Raw genomic sequence first — 18950 nt, 5'->3', positions numbered from 1 at the left:
ACTGTATTTCACCTTGGAAAAACCACCGGCAGCTGCCGACAGCTGTGTTCCAAAAAAGACATGCTGCTCCATCCTACTCGGGGTGGATGCTTTATAGACTTCAGGGCTTTCTGAAGTTTTCACGTGCCATGAACACGTGGCAACGATAGGGCGTGGGGCAAGATGGGACCGTTGGCACTGGAACATCTACAGAGGTCAAGCTTGACTGAGAAAACAGACAGCAAATACGGGGGGGGGAATCTGACTACTGATTGCTCCATTTGTATGAAGAATCAATGGGCAAAATCCAAAATTCCTCAGACGGAAGGGGACATATTTTAACAGGCGTTTTTAAACCCCATGAAGTGTGTCGCTGCGAGGTACAAAGGGAGATAAAGCCTCTGACAGCGAGACGCACCATGAAAATTAATAACCGCTTTTCACTGGATTTTTTTATTTTTTTTTTACCTGCACAGAAGACAAACATTGTCTGTAAGTACCTAACACCGCTCGGAGTGAGACAGGTGTGCGGGCGCGCAGCCAGGCTTTGAAAGCCCTCCGCATATCAAGTGCGGGGCTACGTCTCTCGCACACATACACACCACCGTCCTTCTCTCCCGTTCACGCTCCCTTTGTAGTCCACCTTGCCGTTCTTCGGCCATGCGTCTATTTCGCCCGAGGCGACGGCCTGCCCCAGCGTGCACGGCTGGCTTCACACCAGAGTCAGCAGACTTGCCTGACAGGCGGACAAATGTGTGCATACAAACGCATGCTGCCGCACGTCCGTGCCGTTTCCTGATGGTTCTGGGCCCTCGGAAGCGCACGGGCACGTTCACGCGAGCCCCGGTTGCACGTTTTGTTGCTGACGACTTTAAATTGAAACTTTAATTAAAAGGATCAGCGAGGTGCCTCCGCATTATCCCAGCTTGAAGCCTCGCAGCGAGAGGCGACAGAGAAGGATGGGCGTGCGTGCTGGTGCTCGCATGTGCGTGCATGTGGAAAAGAGTGCCTATCCCCCCCGCCCCCCTTCTGTTTTTCCTATCTGATAGAGGGGGGGGGGGGGGGGGTGGGGGAGAAACACCTGACAGCTCTGGAGCCTCAAGTGCCCAGCACAACGGAGAACATTGCCATCACACTCACTCTGCGCAAGGGGGAGAAATATCACAGGCGCCACAGCATTCCGACCGAATGTGTTTCTTTCCTCATTCACTTCATTCTTCTCTAGGCACGTCACTACCCATCTCTCAATAATCCGGGAAACACCATCATCGTCCGGCACGGCCGAGGGCCTGATAAAGTGCCCGCGCGTGGCACGAGGCGCTGATGTGCCAGGGTGAGGGCCGGGTTACGTGGCACATGGTGAAATACAAGCTTCCCTCACGCTCACTAGCGCGCCCGTCCATCCCGGGAATGGGCAGGCATTCCGCTGCCGAATTAAGACCGCAGCGTAATGGGGCTATTGACTGCTTGTCAGTCAATGCAAACTACCCACTGCAAGTCTTTCCAGAGCTCCAAAGGCAGTCTGGGTCATTTGGAGGGACATTGGGGTTCACAGCGGACCTGGCCCCAGCATTCTTTTCTCAATCTTTAGATTAATAATTGCACTTTACTTTTCAAATCACAGCTACAAGAGATCATAGTTCTCATTTCTGTCTTTTCCTTGCGAAGCCGACAGATTTCTAAAGCAGAAATTTACATATTACATAACAGCCAACTTTTTCAGTGTTTGTATTTACATTCAAGCAGTTATATTATTGCATTTAATTGCATGTCATATTCATAACAGTTCTGGTTCTTTTTTTTATTATTATTTATAAAATATTAAGACAATTTTGCAGTACATTTCATTAGCAGTGCCCTCCCTTGGATACAGTCTAGAACCAAGCCTGAAGGCAGTCAGTGTGCGTGTGTGTTTTCCTCAAAGCTCAATGAATGGTGACCTTCCACATGCTTTGACCAGGTTTTTTTTTTTAAAGAAAGATAAATTTCAGGAACCTGACTGATGAAATGAGTTAAACAGAATCTCTGGAAGGTTGCACAAAGGTCACGGGATATAAAAGCAGTTGTTTGTAAGTTGACTGTGGGGTGGGTGTTAAAGAATGAACATTGAAGATGTTTATGCAGTGTGCAGAGGCTTGAAATTCGAAAATGGCTGTTTCGCTTTGCCGGCGGTGCGCTCAGTGCGATCTGTTCATCCATCAGCAGGCTTCCTCACACACCGGACTCTCATGAGACGTGACAATGCCTCTGCGCTGCATAATTCATTTCTAACAATTCATTACCTATAATTGCACAGTATCACTTTAATGAACAGAGCCACATTTACATATTTTTTGCTTTGGGCGTTTAGGACTTTTGACTTTGTTTAACCGTTAACACTCCAGGAATCAGCTCAACTTTGTTATTTTGTAGTAATGTTTCAGGAATGGGGTTCTAAACCTGACAACAGGCCCCGGGAATGTTAAGGGAAATGTTTTCTGGTGTTGTGCACAACGTCTACATGTTTCATGTACAGACTGTACTGTATTACTGTGCAAAAATTGAATAACAAGTCAGGAAGAACGCTGTGTGGGGTGAGTATATGAGGAATCTGGTCTCTTGTGACAGTCGTGCTGTTACTCATGCTTCAATTTCAATGCATTAACGCAGTAAAGAACACTGGACACAGCGCAGCTTCCAGCTCACAATGGCCTTTAGAAAAACCACGTGTTTCAGAGCTGAATAAGGAGTCCGTCATGAGGAAGGGCTTCTGGAAACATTGTCAATGTACTCAAACACACTCTGAAGACACGGGGAGCACCACGCACACACACCCACTGACATATAGCTCTCTTTCACCCATGGACAGTTGTCAGCACACCCTGTGCAGCCCTGTACAGCCAATTACAGAGAAGTGTGGAGGATGGTATCCCAGAAACCACCACTCATCCCCAATGGGCGAGCTGGAACAATTTAATTGAGACGAAAGCCAAGATACAAACCGACATCACAGAGAATCAGAGCAGCCCCGCCCACAATCCCACCACACTGACACCGACCCCAGAGCGCAGCCTCAGCACTGCCAGCAAGTGTGTGTTTTCTGTTCTGAATTATATTTTTGTGTTCTGCACTTGAATGAAAATTATATAGACAGTCTATTTAGATACGCTTATGTTTAGTCACTTTTAAATCGCCATGAGCATCAAATGGGACAAAAATAGGAGCACTTTAAATTTCTTATGAACTGGCATGGCGGTTCACATCATGGACTCACACCTCCAAAGCCATGAATGCTGGATGGATTGGTGGCTGTAATTTGCCCAGAGGTGTGAGTGTGTAAGTGACCCTGATTACAAGAAGTTATGGATAACCCATCACCCTTAGTGTTCAACTGTTGTTGAATAATGTTTCTACACACATACAGGTTTTGTCGTAATACTATTTCTCTTTAGAAGTTTTTAATGAATAAACCCATCTTAACGTGTGTGGATGTCCCTGTAAGTAAAGTGAAGTGATTGAAGTGATTGTCACATGTGATACACAGCAGCACAGCACACAGTGCACACAGTGAAATTTGTCCTCTGCATTTATCCCATCACCCTGAGTGAGCAATGGGCAGCCATGACAGGCGCCCGGGGAGCAGTGTGTGGGGACGGTGCTTTGCTCAGTGGCACCTCAGTGGCACCTTGGCGGATCGGGAAAGAGTTTGGTCAGGTGTACAGAGCTGTTCCGGCACAGATTGGCTGGTGCTGACCCGCGGGAGCGAGACTGGCCATATGAGCAGCTGGTGAGGGAGTGTGTGTGTGTGTGTGTGTGTGTGTGTGATGAGGCCCATCTTCCCTCACGTTTATCAGCAGTCTGGCCCTCCCTGCACGCAGACGTTAATGACGCATGCTTTGTAAGTAACGCTTAAATGTTGAGTATTTGTGCTCGGAGAGTAACCGCATTGTTTGTCAGAGAACCCTAATAACACAAAAAGACTTGTATGCCGGTGGAGGCCGAAAAAAACTTCTAGTACAGGACTGCAACGTGACTCCGCGATAAGCAAGCTGAAGCACAAAATGTAGAGTTGTGTTATACGCAGCTCTACACACACAATTTATGTACCAGCTGGATAGTGGCGTGCTTGCTCTGAACGGCCATGCGTAAATCCACCCTCCTATCTCCTGCTCCTATCTCTCGCTCTCTTGTCACCGCTGTCTCTTCTCTCTCCCGCTCTCCATCGTTTGTTGATGGCCATCACACTGATGGTTTATTGCTGGAGGTCAGCACAAAGGTCAATGGCTTCTTTTTTTTTTTGTTTCAGTGGGGCATAAATTAGAGTCGGCGTCCCCGTGCAGTGTCAGTAAGAAGATGGATTCATGCCAACTCTGACACACCAATGCCTCGTCAGGAGAATTATGCCGTAATGTGCACCACAATTCAACGCAATGTTTAAAAGGCAGTTCGAAACGCGAAGCGCTAGAAGGTTGTATTGACTGCAAACGTTACTACGAGAAAAAAAGAAGATGAAGCACAGCACACGGTGACACAACGAAATGTGTCCTCTGCTTTTTACCATCACCACTGGTGAGCAGTGCACCATGACAGGCGCCCGGGGAGCAGTGTGTGGGGACGGTGGCACCATGGCGGATCGGGATTCGAACCGGCAACCTTCTGATTATGGGGCCGCTTCCGTAACCGCTAGGCCACCACTGCCCCAGATGGGAATGGATTTATGGTACAAGCCCACTATTTGGACCAGTTCTGAGTTCCACAGTTTTAGGGTCTCCACAGGGCTTGTGAACAATGAGGACTTCACTGCAGAACTGCGATAGAGATAATATGCAAATCCTCATCAGCCTCTTCGTTCCGTTCCACCACAACAATGTCAGTCATTCGAAGCAGCACAACAACCAACTTTTGCTCAGAGCGACCGGGGGAGGAATGTTTCTTTGGTTCAGGGCCATTTGGATGGATTGGTTACCACCTCCTCCTCCTCTTCGATGCGGGAACAGTGGATTATCAGTCAAAAACAGTCGCTGCAAAACCAGGCTTCCCAGCAACCATGCGCTGCCAAGCAATTATGCAGCTTCCCACCCCCTTCCTTACAAACAACCAAACATCAAATCGTTGCGATCTTTCGTCAGGATATAAATTAACACCAGTAAATATTGACAAGTTATTGAACACAAGCCCTGAAGAACAATTTAGAGGGACTTCGCTCTCCACCCCAGGGACTCAATTAGAACTTTAGCTGCTCGTGCCCTTTTTATTCTTCACTTCTGTGGGCTGTGAGCACTTTGAAGCAGGAATACCATTTGGGTTTCCAAAAAAAAAAAAAAAAAACACACAGAAGAAGAAGGAAAAGAAGAAAGAAAATCTTCCTCCCTCATGGTCTCAACTTATTAATCGATTATCGACCGAATTGATTTCGTAGCGCTGTCTGGATTCTGAGGAGGGAGAAAATATTCACCGCACGTGGTTAAATGAAATATTCATCTCTGAGAAGAAGAAAAAAAATATATCATCACCACCTCACTACAGTCTGAGTCAAAGGGGCGTTTATATTAATTAGTATTTAAAAATGCAATATAATCAGATCCGGCAAGCGATGCAAAATCCAGTCAGAGTCATGCGTGCATTTCACACGATAAAATGCCGCGATCGAATTCTTAGTCTCGTTGTGCTCGTTTTTATTCATGGGAAGATGTAAAGTTGCGTGATGCCCACGGTGCTCGGGCGGGGGGGCATTTAAAGTTGCCACCTGAAATCTTCTGCATCGTCCGCCCCCGAGAGACCAGAAGTAAAACGAAGCCGGTGCTGCGAAGGACCGCAAGTTCCCCTCCGCCACTCACCTTTCCCGGCCAGAATGCCGCACCGGCCGAGGAGCGCCAGCGCCAGCGCCAGGGACGCCGCCGCCGCGGGGGTCTTCATGTCGAACGCGAGCCGAACCGAGCCTCGGAACCGGGGAGCGACGCCGAACTCCGTGCGCGCTGCCGCTGATGATGCTGCCGCCGCCGCCGCTGCTGCCACGGGCTCTGACCACCGGGGAGGGGGGCGGCGGCGGCGGCGGCGGCGGCGGCGGCGCGCGCGCGCGCGCGCGGCTGCGTCACGAGAGCGCGCGCGCGCGGTTCACATTCCTGAGATTTATTCGACTTCTGGGCCTGTAATAAATCCATATTTCAATATTTACATGGGCCCGTGATACCTTTGACGCCACCACGTGTCAAGGTTGAACAGATGAATAGATTGATTTGGCAGCACTAAATCTATAAACGTCGGATCGGGGTCCGAGGCCCTTCACCTGCTTCACGCAACACGGTTGCGACCTCCCTACAAACACCTGCCAGACCTCCCCGAACCTGCGACCGGGTTCGGTCCTGCCCCTTGATGTACACGTCCTGCGTAAAAGTCGCCTCGGTGCCACGGTTCCGTCCAGCGACGCGCATTTCGGTCACCGTGTTTCTGGTGTCCTGGAATCCACGGTATTTATTCACGGGTGCTATCAGGGTGACATGTTTCCCGTAAATAGAGTGGGGGGGAGAGTGGATCGTGTCTTCGCTGCATACAAAGCAGATTAGCTCTGGTTTAGTGGGGCAGGGTTTGCAGACGCCGGCGTTGTGTTGGACCCCATTAACTATTATTCCATCACAGCTCGTTCCATCTTTTTTTTTTTCTTCTTACTTAAATGTCAATTTCCAGAAGGCCCCAGGGATGTTCAGATAATCGCTTCAGTTTCCCGAAAAATAAAATGAGGTAGTTTGAAATGCCATGTATTTCTCCCCGCGTCTGTTTTTTTTTTTTTTTTTATGAAAGCCAATTTACCTGTGCTGACAATAGTTTGCAGAGCCAAGTGCACTCGCTCATTCTAATCGCACTGCCTGTTGCATGTTGCATTTCAGGGATATATTTGGTCTTGACCCATTCCATGCCTTGAGGAGAAACACAACATCACCAGGGTTAGAAATTTATTTATTTATTGCATTTTCGAAAAGTGTGATCTCATTGAATTTCTAGGAGTAATTGATGGCCATGGCTGTGATATATATATATAACATGGTTATATATAATAATGGCCATCCATTATTAACATATTCATTCATTCATATATATATATATATATTTATATATATAGTTTTGCTCTGGTCATCCTGCTGTGCATTTAATCACAGGCATTTCCCGTAGTATGCGGCATTCTGTTCATCTCTTGCCATAATGGAGCCCGATGAATTATTAACGCAGATTCTATTTAAAAACTTATGAAGGCAATCTGTTCAAAATGCAGTCTGAACTGTTCTAATCCACCATACCCACACGAGGCGTCGTTAATCTCTCTTCGTTTCAGATGTGCTCTCTGCCCCTCGTCTGACTGCGTCGCACATGGAGCGTTCCGAGTTCAGCACCCTGGAGAGCGCCCGCAATTAGATTGGCCATGTGGGGGCGCTGCGGAGCGACATCGGTCCGTCCCAGCACAGAACAGCAACTTTCAGACTTCACTCAAATACTTAAATTTTCTTCAAAACGTATAACAAAGATTCTACCTCTAATAGCAACTATAGAAGTGCATATGCTGTTATTAAGAATAATTTGTACAACCTGTACTATAGTTACACAATTACACAAAATATAATGGACAGAAATGAAACAAAAAGGTTTTGATAAAGTCCAAAAGATGAACAGTATTCAAGGCCTTCTCGTGGATAACACGGATAATCTCATCCTACCAGGTAGGACCTTTGGTCTTGCCTGTGACCATCATTACATGGGCAGGTTACGCTGTCCCACACCGCAGCCCAGCAGTGGATGATGGAGCTACTGCTCCCGGCCTAGCCGCGTGGACTGCCTGCTGAACACAGCAGTGGTCATTATTTTGCTATTCAGAAGCAATTCAGAGTTAAATTTTTCTGTCTGTGAAGGGCAACAAAAAGGCGCCTCGAAGGGTGATTAGGAAAAGCTTTCTCTCCTCGCACCAGGTTGAATATTTATGTTAAAGAGATGATGCATAATGCATGAGCAGCTACAGCAGAAAAAGAAGATTGAGGAGGCCAGGAGATGTGGGCCTGCATCCACACTGCACAAGCATGTGTGTACTTTTCTTTACACAACACCAACATCTCAAAATAGCCTTGGCAAGAAGGAGGAAGGAGAAGAAGAAGAAGAGGTCAGCACAGGTTCAAGAACAGAGATAAAATGTAAATAGGATCTGATTGCATTAATTCACTAAATGGGGAAACAGTTTCTGTACACATTCTTATCTCTTCATTAAGTCTTCTGCTGAAAGTTTTTTTTTTTTACTTTCTCATGCAGCAGAAGGAGCATCATCTTGTTGCCAAGCCTTAAATGAAGCTTAAGGTTTTACCTTCGTGATACTTCTAAAGCTCACATTTTTGAAGCTTTAAAACAACAAAAGGATGGTCTGTTGACAAAAAGTAATATGGTTTGCATGAAAGAGGTGGCAGACAATATATAGACACTTCAAGACCTTATTTTGATCATAAAATTTAAGCACAGTCTTGAACACACTTCAATAAAATCCAGTAGAAAAAGCCTCAAAGTATGAAAAAAGCAAATTTAAATGTCCAAATAGTATATAATTGAAAAAAAGTCGTCACACTGCCAAATTGTTGTTGCTGATAGAAGAGTTAGAGACTACAAGCATGCATTCCAGCTGTGAATCATGTCTGACTTAGATTCCGAAACACCATGTATTCCTATGGGGCACATAAACAAAAGAACAATACGACAAATTATTTCATCAATGTTATTGTTTTTTTGTTTTCTTTTTCAAAAGTGAAGCACACAGTTTTTGTGTGGATGAGTCAATAGCTCTCAATGACAGCAAGCAAGTGGTCTGAATAATTAAAGTGTTGGATTACAGTCGTGTGACTGTTTTATAATTGTGGAGAAATGATGAATTGAGTAAATGGGTTGTTTAGTTGTATAAAATAAAAAAACACTTCATTTTAACGGTGTGACATTAAATTGCTTCAGCAACTATCTAAGCATGGTCTGAAGGTCTTTTCTGAAGTTTAAACGAATTATGAAAAACTGAGGGATTAAACTCAACAAAAAGGTACATCATACTTCACCAATGGCCTTTAAGTTTCCCCACTTAAACCAACCTGAAGTGTATTATCAAAAAATATTTTTATGCTTCAAATGTTTTACTTTTATGCCTTCTCTTATGTTGGAGAAAACAGTCCAATCAGTGTAAGAGTAAGACTGATATAATTTAGTCCAACATGACAAGTGGAGACAGGATCTGTTCGTGTTTGAAGGTGCTGGACAGTGCAGAGTAGGTTTCAGGCAGACCGAGTGTGGACTGCCCGCCTGAAAAGATGTGGGTCAAGCACATTATAAATGGAGATCACTCTCACATGCCTTCCTTTTCCCCATCTTCGGCGCAACTTGCCTTCTCCTTTGGGCTGGCTGTGGGAGATGCTCTGTTATTGTTTTCAGTTTTGCAAGTCTTTGTAGCACAAGAGCTCTTCTACGTGATTCTTACAGATCTCTGCCGCCGTTCCCCCTGGTTTGAGCTGTTGCTGGCAGGTCCTTTCACTGTGTTCTCCACATTTTGCAGGTTGCATGTCATGAACAAAGTGTTGCTCCAGGTAGTGATTTGCTGTAGCCTAAAAGTCTAAAGTCTAAAACCTGCAGACTTCTTTGTTCTATGGGTTGAGAGCCAGCACTGCTTGATTGGCATGTAGCCTACTCCTGCATCAGCTATCAATTTTTTATTTGGTTAACTGGCTCTATTCCATTTCATAGAGACCAGGGCAGTGTGGCATAGTGGGTAAGAAGTTGGACCTAAAATCAGAAGGTATCTGGTTCAAATCCCAAACTGCCAAGGTGCCACTGAGCAAGGTACCATCCCCACATGTTGCCTTTCATGGCTGATCAATGGGTTAAACGCAGAAGACACAGTTTGTGCTGTGCATGACAATCCCTTCACATTGGCATTGAACATTCGCATTGAAAAGTGTGCGGTTAAATTCACTTTAAATTCAATTCCCGTCTGTTTAGTAGAGTGTCGTGTGGTTGATGAGACCAGGGGAGTTGTCACAGAAGTACGTGTCAGAATTACAAAACGAATTTGCGTCGCTGTCGCCGCCCGCCGCTAGTAGTCGCTGTCGCTCCGCCGGCTTGTCGGCGAGGTTCCGGGGAGCAGAACGAGTCAAACGCTCGTCCAAACCCAGATCGGTGGGACAAAAAAGGTGAACAAACCCCCCCACCCCATCCCCCGAAACAGCAATGCCAGCGTCGGTCAGTGTAGACGCGAAACAAGCCTTCCCGGCGTGTGCTTCAGTGCCACGGCGGCCCGAGGCGAGCGGCGCGTCGGCTAGCTTGGTGTAGCGGGGACGTCCTGGTGCGGGGAGGAGAGCTACGTTTTTTTTTTGCTTAGATCGTGTTGATTTGACTGCGCTTATGTCCAATTCAGTCCTGGCGGCAGAGGGAATTTCCCACGGAGGTCTTCTACCGCCAACCGTGCCCCACAAGTCATCCACTTGTCCCCATCACTGCGTTGCACGTTCTTTTTAATCTTAGCCAAGTCAGAAAAGTCCACCGAGCGATCAGTAACCTCTAAAGAAAAGTTCCCTGGGTAAGTAAAATAAAAACAAAAAATGTCCAGGAACCCCGATCCGGTCTCCCCCTGCTCTAATGGACTTTTTACAGGGAATCTGTGCTGCTGCCTGTTCGTAAACACGAACGCTTTAGTTCGTGCGCTTGTTTCATTTGGTAATTGCGCCGCCGACTGATGAAGAGTCCCGTAACGTCCCGGTCCTGCGCCAGGCCGGAGATCCTCTCCGGTTCGCCATTATGTCACTTGACGTTTCGGCAGAGTGCTGGGTGCTTCTCCCCAGGTGATCCTCCCCGTGCATCCATATTCCATGGCCGTGCAGTGTACTCTACGCATGTTAAACATGGGTTTATGGAAACTGTGGTTTTATTTGGAAACCCAGCCCATGAATTAAAGAGGATAACCTTGTCCGGTTCGACTGCAGTTTCTCCATAGGCCAGAATGGATTTATTCAAATGCACCATGCTGTGCCGCCCCATTCTTCAATCTAATCACTTTGTTTCCGCAGGCAGTGTGTCGAGCTTGGTGTGTTTGCGTGTTGCAGCGCGTTCGTTCCGATGGGTTGCAGTTTGCACAGTGGACACGCCGTGGTGTCCTGATCAGACATGGTTAGCCGGATCCCCCTGGTCCTCCTGGCCTGTGGGTCTTTTAACCCAATTACTCACCAGCACATGCGGCTGTTTGAACTTGCCCGTGGCCACATGCACCAGACAGGTGGGTCCGCATGCACGAGATGTGTGTATGCACGCTGTGTTCTGCATCAACTGTCACTGGCCACGATAAAAAGCTACTCTCGCAGGGAACCACATCCCAACCTGAAATTAGTCCCAATGCAGTATAAGTAGGAGTTACACCTACGCACAGAATACCTCTTCATAAACCCACAGCTACGTAGCACTTACTGCACATTTTCATGTCCTGTACTTTGCAAACTTTGCAAGTTGATGAACAAAACTTTGGCCTTGTCTTTCAACGAAATGGGGGGGGGGGAAGTGCACATAATTACACATTTTCTGTGTGTTTGGGATTTTTCTATAAACTACAACCTGCACTTTAAAGCATTTAAAAACGTATTTTTTATGGGTATTGCAGTAGCTGCTATTTCTGATGCTGATCTTTGTGGTAGTGTTAATTAAGCTGTAAATACTCAGGAGTAACCACAGTGCTTTCTGTTATCCAAAGGTCAGTATGAAGTAGTGGGTGGAATCGTGTCTCCTGTGAGCGACAGCTACGGCAAGCAGGGGCTTGCTCTGGCGAAGCACCGCGTCACTATGGCACAACTGGCCCTGCGTACCTCAGACTGGGTTACTGTTGACGATTGGGAGAGCCAACAGCCCGACTGGACTGAAACAGTGATGGCCATGAGGTACAGGTGCATCATGTCCCTTCGAAATTCCGATAAAAAAACAAGTTTTTTTTTTTTTTTTGTGGCTTTAAACCCCTGGATGTCAGAATAGTTTATTACTAGAATAACTCGGGTTTTTTTTTATATAGTCCCTTTCAGTGCCTGGTGATGATAGTTTCCATGGCTCTGTAAATTGTGGTTTAATTGTAGATAAGAGTATGAGCTTTTAAACCATAGAAGCAAATGTCCAACCATGTACAGTGAAACCTTTGTAGAACCCACAAAGCGGTGGTGCATCTGGCGGTGGTGCAACAGCCCTTATGGACACATCACCCCACCACCACTCAGACTCCACTGGCTGCCCACTGTAGGCCAGATCAAATACACATCACTAATGCTAATCTTCAGTACTACTTGTGGGATCACATCCATCTTCTAGAGCTCAATAATAAAAGCTAGATACTTCTCTCCTCCATGAAATATTGGCTGGCATTACCATCCCTGAATTTAAGGCACTCCCAGTACAGACCGTTATCAGTTTTTGTTCCCGCATGGCTACATGGAGTTCAGGGCCGGAGCATCTCTTTATCTTCAAGAGCCTCTTGAACATTCATCTCTTCCAAGAGCTCCCCTAACCCTCTAACTATGCACTATGTTCTTTGATCTCCACCTGCGGTTTTATTACCCAGATTGTGTACCTATGCCAACTCCAATGTTCACATTGGTCTGAAGCAATAATCTGTACCACAGGTTTAACGTTGAAGATTTTTAGAATAGAAAGATGGCGATATATATATTTTGAAATTGTGTGTAACAGTAATTACATTGGAAACTGTCAGGAGGGTCTCGGGCCTGCCATCAAATGGCTTTTCAGTCCCTGAGGTCTCATGAAAAGGGATTGTAAAATACAAGCTTCAGCAATAGCGTTTGAAACTGAAGGATCAAGCACCATTGATTTTTGTGTCATAGCAGTAATGTGTCCTTATGTTTTACACTGCTCTCTCAGTTAAGTTTAGCTTTGTGTCTTTGTTCGGACGAGTCAGATTGTTGTAGCTGGTTCTTGCAGTGGTGTGAACTTCCTGTGCTGGTAATTAGCTTTGAACTTTGAGCTTAGAATGCTGAGGGCAGGGACTCATTCCCTCCTCCTGGGTTTCTTGCATCCCTTACACAATTACTTCTGTGAATATTGTGTAACTTATTTACTGCAAACTAGGGCAAGATAAATCGAAAAAAGAAACAGTGCTCTGAAATAGACATGATTCTAGTTTAGACCTGTCGGTGCGCTCCAGTGAGTGACTGGAAGCTGAAATGATCTTCAAAAAAACATAAATATGGTTGTAAAAACTGGGATGTAATCGGTTCCTTACATTTTGAAAAAGTTCACCCATCTTGGGATTAGGTGAATTCACCTACTTGCTACATTGCAATCATGATATGCATGTAACTAAAGAAGAAAAGACTGTATAAAACTGTGTCCTACTCATTTCCCCCTGACAATGTCTCTGAGGGTCAATCCCTAGAAAAAAAGGAAGTGCTTTATTTTGTGCCACAGTGCAGTCACCAACTTTTTTTGTTGGTTTTTAATCTGCTATGAAGGCCCAGTGGGCACTAAAAAAAGATGTTATATTTTATACGTTAAAAATGAAAAACAGAATGACATTGGTATGGAGAGCATTTGAATGAAATCTAGCAACTACTTTAGATTTTTATACTGCTACCTCAGTTATAAAAATCAGTGCCATTTGTCACAGCTGTCATTCAAGCATATCGACACTTTTAGTTTTTGAATGTGCACAGACATTGGAAGCAGCTTTTGACATTGTTTTGGGTAAATCCAGATTGGTTTGAGCAAATTTTTCATGGCATCGATGTCTCTTTCCAAAATTAAGAATTACAGAATTACAGAATTACAGCCACTTTTCGCCAGTCCCACAATGAGAATGAGATTTCTCCAAGACGTGCTGTTTCAGTGTGTGTAGTTTTAAATGCTAATGCTTGGGTGGTAGTAGCCTAGTGGGTAACACACACGCCTACGAGCCAGAAGACCCAGGTTCAATTCCACTTATTATAAGGGCGTCTGATAAATGCCGTAAATGTAATGAGGAGGAGAGAGGCAGGAAAAGGAGTCTTGCGTACCAGTACTAAAAAATTCATTTGTGCTCATTTTTACATCCAATCAACAAGCAAGCCATGACAGTCGGTGGAGTTACTTTTTTTATGGGAAATTCTCTGGGTGGACAAAGAATAAGAAACGGGAGGCAACCTTTCCCATTCTGACGGCATAAGGGGAGAAATTCGAGATCCGACCGTCTGAGCTGCCACTCTCTGAACGGTGAAGCAAAATGGCCAAAGCGCTCTTAATTTCTTGAATTCTCCGGTTCCTGGTAAAGACAAAGACAAAGGCAAAAATACAGGGATGTTTTGCTGCAGGAGTTTGATGGGGGGAAAAAAAGGTCTTATTAGACATGGTGACTTCGCCCCCCCCTCCCGAATTCTGTCTAAAAGACGAGTCCTATTAACCAGCGTGATTTGTGCACCAGTGGCCCGTGCACCAAACCCAGGTTTCTCATTATTGTACTCTGGGAATTTATTTCTGAATTCCTTGGCAATAGCGCCTGACAAATCCTTTGATACACATATTATACCTCAAAATCCTTTTGATACACACATTGTGTGCTTACGAAATCCAACAAAACCCATTTATTATCCTTTTTAAATATATTTAATTACACGTAAACAGCTCTGTTGTCCAACTGTGGAGCTCCAGTCTCTGTTACAGTTCCAGGGCTGTCTCATTTTGTCCAACCTATTGGCCAAAGAATTGGCAACAGCTCAACTCTTGTTCACCAGCCAGATCAGAATCTCCCCCATCCACCCTGCCAGCGTTTACCCCCATCTCCTGTGTACAGCAGCAGCGCTGTTATTCTTCCCCTTATTCTTGGAGAGATCGTTCATCCCCTGGACCACTTGATGCCAGTTGAGCTCTGAGCCAGGGCTTTTGGTCTTCTGACGCCAACTCCATGAGGCTGGGTGAACTGAGGGCTGGCAAGACATTGTGCCAGCTTGCATATCCGCCAGTTGTGTTCTCTGTTGGGCTCAGGCACGGCTCTTTGGCTTAACTTGAATGAGGGTGCTGGGTTCTGTTAACCAAGGGTCTCAGGTCTGCTCTTCACATGTGTCTCGGGTTGCATGAAGAGCAGGGGTATAGTGGTCCATGTAACCTCTGCACCAGGGAGCTCTCGAGGCCTCTTATTCAAGTCCTTCCTCGTCCTTCCCCTCTGGATTTTTGCTTTTTAAGCTGCATTTACGCAAGAACCAAGCTGATTAAAATATGAAGTGGTCTCTTGTCTGAGGAGTGTGTGTATGAATGAATGTTAATCAAGGATCAGGTTCCAAAATGAGGCCACAGAGCCTCTAGAATCACTGGAAAGTTTTTTTATTTTCTTTCTAAACTAGTTTGAATAGTCTTCTTTCTGTACTTTTACGTAAGCATTTGTCCCTCTACTCCTGCAGGTACCACTATGCCAGGATAGCTGCAAAGTACCAACAGAAGCTGGAGTGTCAGTCATCTCCAACCTCATGTAAGAGCTAATAATTATTATTTAATATAGTATCATTGCCTTCAATTTTAAAATGTAACTAAAATGACCAGAAAACTTTGAGAAAGTGGGTGTCACACAACTTCCCCAGTTCTGCCACTGACTGACCAAAAATAAGGAAAAAAGACATAAGCTTGGTAGGCCCACACTTGTCTTGTGAATTCTCAACACACTGCCTCCTTGGTGTGAAAACATAATTATTGAGAAAACATAATTCAATGCAAATTCACAGTTAATTGTCAAATTAAGAACCAGTATAATGACTGTCAACATAATGGCAGGTCTCTCTTGTCAAATCATCTGATTTTTTTTTCTGTCTTGGTCTGGACAGCTTGTTTTATACTTTTCCCTAATTGAGCAGAAGTACATCGATAATAAATGTTCAAACTAATTAAGCTCAATTCAAATTTGATTCCTGCCACAGGCCCCAAAAAAAAGTTGACGTGGGGGCAATGAATGGCTGAAAAAGCATGAAAGATTCAGCTAGGAAAACATCTAGCAACTAATAAAGTTCATTGGTACCAGGTCTTGTAACATTGTTGGCTATAGAGAGTCTTAGAGAGTCTTTCATATGTAAAAGAAGTAAAAAGTGTGTTGATAGTGCGTTAAAATATTCCACAATGTTCTTCAATGTCAAATTCCAAATGCTTGGCAAATATCATCTACAGGGCATAACATCGTCAAAAGATATCTTTGTGCAAAAGGGACAAGGCAGAATACCTTTATTTGTGTCATGACAAGGGCCCAGGAAAATTTCCAGAAACCGCTGTCAGTAAATACACATTTCTACCACATTTGAACATGGACCAGAAGTGCCATCATGACCTGTGGGCCAAACCTAATATAAAATCTTCTATAGTTAGGTTTTATTCTTTGTTGCAATTGCAGAAACTGTGTCCTTTGGGCTAAAGAAGGGGAGACCTTTCAGTGTTCAAAAGCCAGTATGTCTAATGGTATAGTGATGAATAAGTGCATATAATGTGTACAACTTGGATGTTTTGGTAAAATCTATGAATTCTGAAAGGTATATAAAAGTTTTGTAAATCTGTTTAAAACCACATACTGCATTACAACAGCATGACTTTATTGGTGCTGAGTCGGCCTTTATCATTAAATAAAAAATGACCACAAATTCTTCAGTAGCTGGAATTGGAACAAATTCAAACACCAAAACTCATAACCTCCGAGAGCTCATTTTGTGCAGGAAATTGTAAAAAAAAAAAAAAAAATTAAATTTAAATCAAATTTTAAACATTTGTTATGTTGTCTGTGTTCAGTTGGGATTAAAATATTGGCTTATGTTATATGAAAATGTTCCTTTTATTAAAATTTAAAGAACTTCCTGTTTGGGTTGTAGAATACTTGTGATTAAACTTATTTGGTTAAATTGCAAGTCACTTTAATAGTTAAATGTAGGTACTGTATGGCATTTTAATAGCACAAAATCAGTCAGTGCCTGCTTTCCAACAACTGTTTTCATTACACTAAAATAATGTGCACACTCCAACACACCACTTATTGCTTAGCAGACTTGGCTATTTAAAATATATTCATTGCACAGATACCTCTTAACCCAGTGACAATTAGTCTGAATGAGATGGCAAAAACAAAAAAGAAGTAGGCGAATTACGGTTTCACAAATATTGTTGTCCAACAGACCCACTTCTAAAAGCAGCAATAAAAGGCATCTTCATGTAGTTTTCTTTCTGGGCTTTTATTACACAGTTATTGGAAAGCAAATCAGTTTTGCTTTGGAGAGAGTAGTGATTACTTTAGAGTCCATTCTGTTTATTGAAAGAGGCAAGAATGGTTTTAAATTGATTGTGGCCGTTTCATTTATTCCCCCCCTTCCTTTCTCATTTGGTCCACTGCTTATCTAAACACAAATATTGACTTGAAAGGTCATATTGCTTGTGCTGCATGAACAAAGAGGGATTTTTATTAAAAATTATATAAATAAATAAGATTGAATTTGAGGATGTGTGTGGCATTTTTAATGCCACTTGTTAGCAAGTCAAGACAGAAATAGCACGGGTTAGATGTTATATATAATATCTTAGGTTGGAAGTTGAACCCCTTTACGGAACCTCTAAATCACAGGGAAGACTCACTTAAAAAAAAAAATCACGGAACTTCGAACACATAGACATACTTTGGGAGTTACGTCATTATCACTCGTCCTGCCTCCGGTGCTAGCATTGCTATGAGTTTTATATTTGATAAATTGGAAATGCCTTTGAACTGAATGAAACATGACTGGAAGCTAATCCAATATTCATAGGGGAAAATCACTGAACCTCACCAAGCCACCTCTTTCAAGTCTTCCCCAGAGGATCTGCTGATGAAGTGTGAGGGAGAGAGGGAAAAACAGCTAGCTAATTTCCAGCCATCCCAATTACAAGCATGCCACTAAATAAATTAGTAATACAGCTTGCCATAATTGAATGAACATGACGTTTTCCCAACTGCTACAAGTTTAAGTCATTTGGACCTGCCTCACGTTTTTATTTTTCCTGACAGGTGCACCTCAGTTGAAGTTTCTATGTGGGGCAGACTTCCTGGACACCTTCAGAGTTCCTGGTCTTTGGCAGAACGATCATGTGGAGGAGCTGGTGGGCCGTTTTGGTCTGGTGTGCATCAGTCGTGGCAACCTCCAACCTGAACAGGCTGTGCACCTGTCAGATCTGCTTTTTAAGCACCGGCAGAATATCTTTCTAGTGCACGAATGGATCCGCAACGAGATCAGCTCGACGGAGGTGCGGCGGGCCCTGCGGCGGGGCCTGAGTGTCAAATATCTTCTGCCAGACTCGGTCATAGAGTACATCAAGGAGCACAACCTTTACACCACGGACAGCGAGCTGAAGAACAAGGATGTCGACCTCCGACCCCTCACCAAACAAGCACTTTCAGACTGCTGATGCCATGCTGATGGTATTGCACCTTTCGTGATATTTACGGTTACGAGTTTACAGCCACATACTCATATGCACATCAGCGGGAATTATTTTGTACACAATTTCTTGCTACTGGAGATTTATTTTTTTCCGGTTGAGTTAATCAACGAGTTCAGCATGCATTTCAGAGAAATGTGTGATTTATTGATTAAAGCATTTGTGCATTGAATGTTTTTTTTGTTATTAATTTCACATTTGACATTTTCACATTTAGCTCTGTTCACAATCGAGCTTTAAAATCTAGGACAGTATTTTGTCCATCCGAAATACTCACGGGCTTGCACCGTCGCTCTTTCTGTGGGTTGTATGGTAGAACCACCCAGAGTGTTTCACTAATAGATTACTTGGATTTTACATGGACCCCTATTCTGTTACAGTACAAAACCTTGAAGGAATGACATTCACTGAAAATAAAGAGGGTCTTGGCACCATTTCAGTAGAATGTTTGAGATCTCTGGCTCGGGATAGTTCGGGATATCATTTAATGAAAAATAGACACGTTTACAGTAAAAACTTTCACCTCCTTTTCAACT

The 18950-nt window shown here is 44.2% G+C and overlaps 2 protein-coding genes across 3 annotated transcripts in view; one reads left to right on the top strand and one right to left on the bottom strand.

The window, feature by feature from the left end:
* The window catches only part of clstn2a (calsyntenin 2a), a 164022-nt gene extending 158030 nt beyond the window's left edge, over positions 1–5992 (bottom strand). Inside the window, exon 1 of the mRNA XM_028977218.1 lies at positions 5796–5992. Within this exon, the coding sequence (XP_028833051.1) occupies positions 5796–5874 (79 nt within the window). The 5' untranslated portion in view covers positions 5875–5992. The remainder of the gene's footprint in view (positions 1–5795) is intronic.
* A 4079-nt stretch (positions 5993–10071) lies between these two features.
* LOC114788663 (nicotinamide/nicotinic acid mononucleotide adenylyltransferase 3-like) lies at positions 10072–18586 on the top strand. Of its 2 annotated transcripts, none has more exons than XM_028977461.1 (5): positions 10072–10154; positions 11028–11233; positions 11702–11885; positions 15378–15445; positions 17984–18586. In XM_028977461.1, exons 2-5 carry the CDS (start codon positions 11125–11127, stop codon positions 18379–18381), a joined length of 759 nt encoding a protein of 252 aa, XP_028833294.1. In that variant the 5' UTR covers positions 10072–10154; positions 11028–11124; the 3' UTR covers positions 18382–18586. The 2 variants fall into 2 exon arrangements, with proteins under 2 accessions (XP_028833294.1, XP_028833295.1); XM_028977462.1 differs by lacking the exon at positions 10072–10154 and adding an exon at positions 10168–10540.
* Positions 18587–18950: the final 364 nt, after the last annotated feature.

The sequence above is a fragment of the Denticeps clupeoides genome, chromosome 4 (assembly GCF_900700375.1).
Source record: "Denticeps clupeoides chromosome 4, fDenClu1.1, whole genome shotgun sequence".
NCBI lineage: Eukaryota > Metazoa > Chordata > Actinopteri > Clupeiformes > Denticipitidae > Denticeps > Denticeps clupeoides.
The sequence above is the reverse complement of the archived record's forward strand: the minus strand, read 5'-3'. Positions and strand labels throughout refer to the sequence as shown.

Coding starts and splice junctions, on each gene's coding strand:
- LOC114788663 (XM_028977461.1), top strand. CDS start 11,125: ATGGTTAGCCGGATCCCCCTGGTCCTCCTGGCCTGTGGGTCTTTTAAC. Junction 11,234..11,701: donor TGGCCACATGCACCAGACAG/GTGGGTCCGCAT, acceptor TGTTATCCAAAG/GTCAGTATGAAGTAGTGGGT. Junction 11,886..15,377: donor GAAACAGTGATGGCCATGAG/GTACAGGTGCAT, acceptor CTACTCCTGCAG/GTACCACTATGCCAGGATAG.